We start from the raw sequence: 9,891 nt of genomic DNA on the forward strand, positions 1-9,891 counted from the left end.
TATTTTAATGTAATTACATTGATTGATTTTTGAATGTTAAAGTAACTTTGCATTTATGGGGTAAAACGTATTTGGTCATGATGTGTCCTTTTTATATATTGCTGGATTTAATTTGCTGACATTTGTTAAGAATTTTTATGTCTGTGCTCATGAAGGATATTTGTAGTTTTTTTTTTTCCTTCTTCTTCTTCTTGTAATAGTTTTTCTTGCTTTTGGGACAGAATTAGAATAATGCTATGGAGTGAGTTGGGATGTAGTTCCTCCTCTTCAGTTTTCTGGAAGAGTTTGTCTAGAATGAGAATGGTTTCTTCCTTACATGTCTGGTAGAATTCCTCAGTGAAGCCCTGAGGAAGCCTCCACTTTTCCTTACTGGAAGGTTTTAAGCACAGAAAGATAGTGGAGGAGTACATTTAACTTACTTGGTGTCACGGAGAAGTCAGCTCTGTTATCTACTAGTTACACAGAGCAGCTGCCTCCTGGAATTGGAGACATAGAATTAGATTTTAAAATAAAAATCACCATCATTGGGTGCCTGGGTCGTTCAGTGGGTTAAGCCTATGCCTTCAGCTCAGGTCATGACCTCAGGGTCCTGGGATCGAGCCCTGCATCGGGCTCTCTGCTCAGCAGGGATTCTGCTTCTCTCTCTCTCTCTCTCTGCCTGCCTCTCTGCCTACTTGTGATCTCTGTCTGTCAAGTAAATAAATAAATAAAATCTTAAAAAAAATCACCATCATGAGCAGTAATAAAATAGGTGCTTATAGCTCTGAATTTTGGTTTGGGGGATGAGGCTGGGGATTGGGAGTATCCTTGCAAATCCCGGAGATGAGCTCCACATTGGTAAGCCATGCAAAGACTATGTTGTTACAGTTAGTCCCTGGTAGGCTGTGTTCAGAGAGGGCCTTTTAGCTACTCTTCATTCTCTTATGTTCAGCTCTGAGGGCTGGATTCATGGTTTCTGCCATTGTGTATATGTTTTTAAGACAGAAATGGAGAGAGCATATGGAAGTACGAGCAATTTTTCCCTAACGTGCTTCATAGTTAAATAAAAGGAGTGAGATAGGGAGCTCAACATGGGAGAATTTCTTGAGGGTCTGCTCTCTTAACAAAGCTTAACAGAAGCTGGATGGGGTGAAGCTGTGCCCAGCTCCTTGTCAAGAAATGAAGGTGATTTACTCAGTGTCCAGCTCTGCTGTTGGGCCCTGCCATCCGCAGAACATCAGTGCCCAGCAGGCTGTAAGCTCCTTGAAAGCAGAGTCCACATTAATCATGAACTTGTAATTCTTTTGTAGAGATGTATAAATTTATAAAATGTGTGGAGCGATGTTAACGTTCTTCTAAAATGATTGAATTCTTTCATTAATTTCTTAGTGATACAACATGTCTGCGGCGAGGTGTGATGCAGAGTGTGCTGTCGTTTGCTCGGTCTGCTGATGGTTACACACTCTTGTAATTCATGTTAGGGATACAGGGCCTGATTGGAGAAGATGATGAAACAATCTTTGGGCACCAAAAGACCAAAGCAAACAGAAGGACTTAGGAATAGGAAAGTCACCATTAGTGGGTTTCTTAAAGAGATAACCCCCAAAGAGAATAGGTGGCCAGAAGGATGAGTTCCTGACCTGGATTATATCACCTGCTAAAAGGATGAAGAAGAGCAAATCCAAAGGCTTAAAAAGGGCTTTCAGCTTACTCTGGAGAGGAAGGGAGAAGATAAACTCAGGTGAAGTCCCTGACTTCACTAGTATACAATAAGGCAAAGGTAAATGAGAAAAAAAGAGTGCCTGGCAGATAACGATACTCAGTATTTGTTTAACAGGTGAATGCATGAGCCAGTGAGAGTGCATGAACGTGCTTGAGGTCCTGGTGAGCCACATTTTGTAAATGAGCACTCTCAGTGCTCACGTGCTCTGTAATCAATGCCCAGAGTATGGATGGCGATGGGCAGGAAACTGGGAAAAAAAAAAAAAAGTTTAAAAAGAGGATAAGCTAGTGGTATGTTCGTTTTGGATGAAGTAGAGACTGGAAGAATACTGACCTGGTATTTGGCTTTCAGGAATGATCAGTTAAAAAGAAGTGAGGATGGGAAGAGAGAAGGTATGTTAGCTCATTTCAAGTGTTTTGAAGGGATTGCTCCTGAGAGAGGGATAGATCTCGGTTTGCATGATTCCGGAGGACAAGGAGGAAGGAAACACCCACCTGTGCAGCCAGTCCAGCCAGAGCAATCTTCACTCTTAGTTGCGGGTAGCAGCTGCTTACCTCTCACTTTTCAGAGTAAACACTGAGGCCGAGAGCTGATGAGATTGTGCAGGGAAAGACTGAAGGAGGGAAGACCAAGATGGAGTCCTCGGGCGTGTCCTTTACTATTAGTGACTCAGTCAACCATATCATGAACCACGTTCATAAGTTAAAGTTATGCTTTTGGTCCTATAATATATACACATTTCTTTTTATCTCTTGTAGAAGTGATTCTAATCAAAGCCCAGATTTCAGAGCTAGTGATCCCTGTCCCGGCAGCTCAGAAGATAGCTCTATGTGCCCGCAGCTCTCTGAAGAGCATCTTCTCTTCTCTTCCTGACATTATATATACTGGCTGTGCAAAATGCGGACTGGAACTGGAAACAGACAAGAACAAGATCTATAAACAGTGTTACGGCTGCTTGCCCTTTACTATGAAGAAGCTATACTACAGGTGAGGCAGCTAAGCAAGCCACTGGGTTGGCAAAGATTTATTATTCTACGACTGGACATGACCAAAACATTGCATATATCAATTCTTACTTTCTAATGAGAATTAACTAGAACTCATCCAAGAGAATAAAATTTTTCTGCTGAGTGATAAATGGCTATTTATGAAGACAAAAATTGTCTAGTAATCATAATAGGGATTTTTAAAAGCAGTAATTAAAAGATACTATTATCTTCAAGAGCTATATTGAAGAAAATTTTTACTTGGTTTTATATTTTTTAACTAAGATCTAAATGGCTCATGAGAAACTGATTTCTATACTTTCACATATAACTGGAATTTAAAGGTTAAACTGTTCTGTGATCTAACCTCTCAGTGTGGAAGCTAATAAGGTATTTAACTTTTCTGTGCCTCAGTTTTCCCAGCTTCACATTAGAAATTAAGGATTGCAAATATTCTTTGGTAAAATTGCAAACCAGCTCTGTGAAAAACACATTTTTCAATCAATCAGTGTCCAAATGCTTGTATAAATTTTTTCTTTTTACTTTGTAAATTACATGCCTTTATAAAATAATCATCACTGTTTCATGCCCTTTTCTGTTTCTAAATACTGCAGTATCTAAAAACTAAATACAAATGTATTCAGCATGTTGTCATGGTATACGTTGAGAACATTTATAGAAGCTTAATCCATAAACCTTATTTCCCTTTACATATGTGTGTTATAAATAAGTAAATAAATTTTGCTCTTACTCTGAAAGTTGCTTGTATGGAAAATAAAATAAAATTAAGATAGGTGGTGTATAAGAAATATAGTTAATAAAAAAAAGAAAAAAGAAATATAGTTAATGAAAATTGATTTTTTATCAATAGTTAAGGCTCCTTACAGAATGTGTGTGTTACTTTATATCATTCTTAATGTTCCTAATGAACGTGATTATTTATTGGACAAAAATGTTACCCAATAAATATCCCTTATGGAGCAGACAGACTTTGAATCTTCAGTCTAAAAAATAACTATTCAAGAGAACGACTTCACAGATCATTATCAGCTGACTATGATATACCCAGTATGAGGTCTATAAGGTATGGTTCTAAACTATAATGCATTGAATATGCAGTGCAAATGTTTTGTGTTGCTAGAATGTTGATAGACATGCTAAAGCAGAGTTGTTTTGTTTATTTATTGAAAAGCCTTTAAATTGTTTTTAGGTTTAGGATTCAGATTATTTGGTTTTCTTAAAAAAGATTTTTTTTTAATTAAGAAAGTCTTGAGATTAGAGATTCCCTCAAGTTATCAAGTACCGTGATTCAGAAATCTTTGCACGAGTTATCACTTATGATTCTATGTAAGTCAGTAGCAACTGAATAAGAAAAAGCTGATTGCCTAGTTTTTTTTTTTTTTTAATATTTTACTTATGTATTTGACCCAGAGAGATCACAAGTAGGCAGAAAGAGAGAGGAGGAAGCAGGCTCCCCGCTGAGCAGAGAGCCCGATGAGGGACTCAATCCCAGGACCCTGAGATCATGAACCGAGCCAAAGGCAGGGGCTTAACCCACTGAGCCACCCAGGCACCCCTTTGACTACCTAGTTTTGAAAGACCCACACAGTCGAGTTAGGTATCCACATATGTTCACCCGATACTTCGTACTGTGGATGTTATGCTGGTTGATGTAACATGCTGCTTGTACTCAGAAACTCTTATGAAATACATAGTGAGCATTCGTATGGGATGACAGTCCCATACTGTGAGTGGGTCAGTCATGCTGGGTGTTGCTTGTTTGTGACTTGGAATTGATTTTCTGGTGGCAACCTTAGCTCCAAGATTTAAGTCTCATTCCCGCCTTCAAAGGATTCCCATGTACTGGTGACTCTCGGCAGCTTCTCCACCCTGGTTTTCTCCTCCAAGCCCCAATATCCAGATACTCACTTACTCACTTGAATGTGTTTCAGGCAACCCACACTAAAAATACCCAAGATTGGCTCCCTTATTTTTCCTGTCTATATCAAACTGGGTTCTTCCCAGTTTCTTACTTCCCAGTGCATGGTCTCACCGGCTCCCCTATTCACCTAGACACCTGCACATAGACTTGAATCATCCCTTCTTCCTTACCCACCATGTCCAATCTACTGGCAAGTCCTAGGAATTTCATCCAAAACCGCATCACAAATCCACCCACTTCTTCCCATCTCCACTGCTCCTCAACCTCAGGGGCACTAGTGACATCTCAGGCAGGACAGTGTCTTACGGTTAGGGTCCCCATACATTGCAGGTCATGTGACATTCTGGTTACCTGGCCTTGCCAAAACCCCAGTTATCTCAAAACCAGAACGGGAAGGCAGCACCTGCTGGTCCTGAAGCACGTGGACCTGGTCGTGGCTGCTGCTCGGTCTTACCAGGCCTCCTTCGGCCTTGGCCCACTTCCGCGGATGCTCTGCACAGCTGACGGGTGATCACGGCCTGACCTAAACACCTCCGGGTGGGTTCCCTTCACTCTGCTGCCATGCTTTCCCTCTCTCTGTGCCCACCTCTCCCCTCACCCTCGGCCTTCATTCAGTTCCTTGGACACCCGATGTTTCTGTCCTTAAGCTTTCTTGCGTGTTCTTCCCTCCATCCGCCCCATGTCTTAGTTTAAATGACACCTCATTACCGGGGCCGACTTAACCCAGCACCATGTGTGTACTCGCTGCAATTGGTACTTGTCTAGTTGTTTGATGTCTTCTCTAAAAAACATCTTTACTGGGCTAGAATTCAAACAAACCCATCTAGAATGTATGATCCATGGTGTTAGTGTATTCACAGGCTTATGCCACGACCCCACAGTCCATTTTTAGAGACACTTTCATCACCCATCACCCATCACCCATCACCCATCGCTTCTATCACCTTAGCAATCACTTCCTCCCTCCCTCCATCCCAGCATTTGGTCTGGTCCCACATTTTGGCTGTTATGAATGATATTACTGTGAAGATTTGTGTACAAATTTATTTTTTAAGATTTTATTTATTTATTTGACAGAGATCACAAGTAGGCAGAGAGACAGGCAGAGAGAGAGGGAAGTGGGCTCCCTGCTGAGCAGAGAGCCCGATGCGGGACTCAATCCCAGGACCCTGAGATCATGACCCGAGCTGAAGGCAGAGGCTTAACCCACTGAGCCACCCAGGCGCCCCGCTTATTGTCTTTTTGTCCCATTAAACTCTTATGATCCTGGAGGGAAGGAACCAGATCTGTCTTGTCTGCTAGTGTGCACCTAGTGCTTAGCACGGTGCTTGGCACGAAGTACATATTGAGTATGTGTTTGTCGAAATAAAGAATGGAGGAAGAGAGAGAGCATGGGGAAAGTGTAGAGTGAAAGAGAGGAAAGACCTAGCATCATCATGTGGGTGAAAGGGCAAGTAGATTTTTTTTGAGGGAAAATCAGTACTGTTGTTCGAACTGTTAATTCCTCTATATTAATGAGTCTGTTTCTAAAATCTGTTCCTGGGGCCCCTGGGTGGTTCAGCTGGCGGAGCGTCTGACTCTTGGTTTCAGCTCAGGTCATGATCTCCTGGGATTGAGCCCTGCATTGGGTTTCCTCCTCAGCTCCGAGTCAGCTTGTCGCTCTCCCTTTGCTCCCTCCTTGCACACTCTCAACTTTATACTCTTTCTCCCTCTCTCTCTCTCTCAAGTTAAAAAAAAAAAAAATCTCTTCTCAACTTATTTTTAACAATTAATCTTTGAAAGAGGTAATATGAGCCTGGTTAAAAATGCAACCTGTAGGGACGCCTGGGTGGCTCAGTTGGTTAAGCAGCTGCCTTCGGCTCAGGTCATGATCCCAGCGTCCTGGGATCGAGTCCCACATCGGGCTCCTTGCTCCGCAGGGAGCCTGCTTCTCCCTCTGCCTCTGCCTTCCACTCTGTCTGCCTATGTGCATGCTCGCTCTCTCTCTCTCTCTCTTTCTGACAAATAAATAAATAAAACCTTAAAAAAAAAATGCAACCTGTAGAGGAAGATATGAAGCCGGAAATTCTTCCCCATCTGTCCTCCACCATCGCGGCTACTTCCTTGCTGATGGGAGGTTTTTGTATATTCTTCTAGTAATTTATCATGTCCACACCAGCACATATATATCCCTTTCTTTAAAAATATGTAGATAGAATACTGCCCATTTTGTTATTCATATTGTTTGTTCTGTGGAGTACATGATGGCCGGCCTTCCCTAATAGCACTTATAAACCTTCATCAGCCTTTTTAGCAGCCACATAGTACTCCACCATAGCCCACACTGAAAATTATTTATCTAGTTCCCTGCTGATTGACCCACAAAACAGTCTGGTTTTGATAGGGAAAAATCCAGTGGGGAAAAAGAACTTGAAATTGTGACTGTGAAATACTGTGATTATGATCTTTATTTATGTTTCTAAAAATAATATAGACAACGGTGTAAAAATATGTTTTCTTTTCTTAGTATCTGAAATTTTAAAATGAATATGGAATAAATCAAATTTAATAATTAATCATTTGAAACTCTTAAAAAAAAGGGGGGCTTTCTTTGTGTTTCAGAATGCCCTAGAGTTGTTTTAGGAATTAAAGTGAACCCTGCTTGGAAACCCAGTGCTCTTTGAAATTACATTGTACTTAAACATTCCTTTAATTTGAACATGTTATTTAAGGTCCTGTGTTATTACTGTTTTGTAGGCCAGCTGTAATGACCGTAGCTGATGGAATACATGAGGTTTGCATCCACGTAGGATCCAAGCTGATGGAGAAGATTCTTTTCAACATTTCTCCTGACTGGCTCAACAGAGTTATAGGTAAGATAGCAGCACTCATTTCGGGGGCGTCGACAGTTTATTGGAACAGAAAGAATACTGTAAATTAAGGGTTTTTTTCTGTCTGTGCAAAAGCAGAGGGATAATTTAGCTTGAGTGGAACAAAAAATATGAAGGCGGAAGGTAAGTCTTGCTCTTCACCTGCTGTGACAGCTATGTTCTGCCTTGTATCCCTGGTGGTGGTGGGGGGGGGTGGGGGGGTGGGTCTTGTGCGGTCCTCGCCTCTCCCAGCAGTAGGACACCACTTATGCTCTGGATGGGGAGCTTCCTGCCCCTCCCCTAGGGATAGAGGGATTTTTCTTTTCTCTTTCCTCTACCGTCAGCCCTGGGCAATAGGATTTACCCACCTTCCTCTCTCAGTTTAAGGCTCTCATTCCTTAGAGGAGCCCTGAATGGTGTTTTGTGTTTTCCCTTGTGGCAGCTTCTCCGCTTTTCCAGACTTCACCGTTGTTGGAAGCTTTCTCTGTGTCCTGCCCTAGATCCAAGTGTGTGAGCACCTGGTGGGGACGAGGGTGCAGTCCCCCCTTACCTGAGACACTGGCCCACACTTGGCTTTTAGCGAGTCATGAAAAGTTGTAGCACATTCTTCCTTCTTGCCTGTTGGGTGCACGTGTCTTCTTTCACGGCTCACTGCAATAATCCTGTGGTCTCCTCCTTCCTCTCTCGTTTCCCTCTGGCTTGGCTGCCTCACTACCTCGGCTGTCCTAGAGGCTCCATAAATTGTGACTTTGAAGTGTCTTCAGTTTTTCTAATAATTGTTAAGGTTGGAGCCATGTTCTTTCCAGCTTTTCACATCCTAACTGTTTTTTATTCACTGTCTTTATTACTTTTTATTCTTTTGGCTGTTCCGTTCCTTCTCTTGGTATTCTTTGTTGTATTTTCAGTTTTGCCTTTTTACTTTGGCACAATATCAGCCTCCATTTCCCAGAGAAGGACCATTCCCAGATCAAGTCTATGTCTGCATTTTGCACATTCCCGAGTCAAATGCACTTCTTGGCATTAATTAAATCGCAAACTTAAGTGAAAATGTGGGCACCAGTTATAAAATGGTCTTCAGACCATTCAAATTATCTCTAATCTTGATTTTTTTTTAGCTTATCTAAGTGAAGAATATGAAAGCTTTGAGTATTGTAATAAGAGAATTCTCTCACTGCCAAAAATATGTGACTGGCTGCCTGGGAGTCGGTAGAGGCAATCCAAGAGGGGCTGGTGGTGTTGGCCGGGGAACAAGTGTAGTTTGAGCATGGTTGGTCGTGCCTGGACAGCCTAGCATCTAGCACCCTGCTCAGGAACTGGACTTAATGTCCTAAAATAAAATAAAATAAAATAAAATAAAAGGAAGCTATAAGACAAGTGCAAAAATACAGTGATATCTCTCTGTAATTTCAGTATTTTTATATTATCAAGATTTGGTATTAAGTAACTAAGTCAGGGTTCTGTTATATAAACTAGATAGCGGACAGGGGCTGTCGACTGGATAAATGAGATGGCTTTTCTGACGTGGATGCGCTCTTTCTGAGTCAGGCTTGACTCAGGAAGATGTCAGTGTCAGTTCTTTCCTCTGTTGTTTATAGAAGCCAAGAGCTGTGTCATAATAGGAAATGCCACCGGTCCGAGCAGCCTGTCCTCAATCAGTGGGCATCGCGGGCCCTCATTCTAGAGCATCTTCAGCACCTGTGACTGGAAAGAGAGGGGATAGACAGGGAAATTTCCGGCGGGTCTGGGGCTCAAGAACCAAGGCAGGACGACCCCTTGGCTGTGTGCATTTCTGGCATCTGGGCAGGGAGCCTAAGAGCGAGTGTGTTTCTGTGTTCCCCAGCGCCTCCCTCGGAGGTCACCTTCCGTGCCGTGGCTGCGGATCTGCTGCACTCGCTGCTGGCGGGCGGCGGCGCCCCTTGCGTGCTGAAGCTGCACAGCCTCTTCGTGTTGGATGAAAACAGCTGCCCGCTGCAGCTGGAGTTCTCGCTGCTGGATTTGTATCCCAACAGTGGAGAGCCGGGGCCCAGTGCCCTCCTCTGAGACCCGATGGGGAAACCGCCGGTACTTCCAGGAAGACATTCCAGGAATGACAGGGCTCTACCCGTATTTTTGTAAAGAGAATGGTGTTAAATATATAAATTAAAACTTTTTTTCTAGGAACGTTCTGTGAGGTTTTCTGTCTGTTGTTTGGTCTTTTCCTTTCCTGCTTCTAGAGGAAGGGTCTGGCAATAAAGGCAATAGGTCCCAGATCAAGTCTATGTCTGCATTTTGCACATTCCCGAGTCAAATGCACTTCTTGGCATTAATTAAATCGCAAACCTAATGTTCCCTGGGAATTACAGGTTCACTCTCTAGGTCCCCGCTCCGTTCCAGCGCTCTGTGAAGGACTGAACACACAGACATTTCTCAAGA

At 42.6% G+C, this 9,891-nt stretch overlaps 1 protein-coding gene across 4 annotated transcripts in view; it reads left to right on the plus strand.

Moving 5' to 3' along the window:
• SHLD2 (shieldin complex subunit 2) overlaps positions 1-9,639 on the plus strand; it is an 87,915-nt gene extending 78,276 nt beyond the window's left edge. For all 4 annotated transcript variants that reach the window (XM_059397964.1, XM_059397963.1, XM_059397965.1 and 1 more), the window contains 3 exons: positions 2,461-2,689; positions 7,367-7,482; positions 9,320-9,639. In XM_059397964.1, coding sequence (XP_059253947.1) covers positions 2,461-2,689; positions 7,367-7,482; positions 9,320-9,519 — 545 coding nt within the window. In that variant the 3' untranslated portion in view covers positions 9,520-9,639. The remainder of the gene's footprint in view (positions 1-2,460; positions 2,690-7,366; positions 7,483-9,319) is intronic.
• Positions 9,640-9,891: the final 252 nt, after the last annotated feature.

Source organism: Mustela nigripes, chromosome 4 (assembly GCF_022355385.1).
Source record: "Mustela nigripes isolate SB6536 chromosome 4, MUSNIG.SB6536, whole genome shotgun sequence".
Taxonomy (NCBI): Eukaryota; Metazoa; Chordata; class Mammalia; order Carnivora; family Mustelidae; genus Mustela; species Mustela nigripes.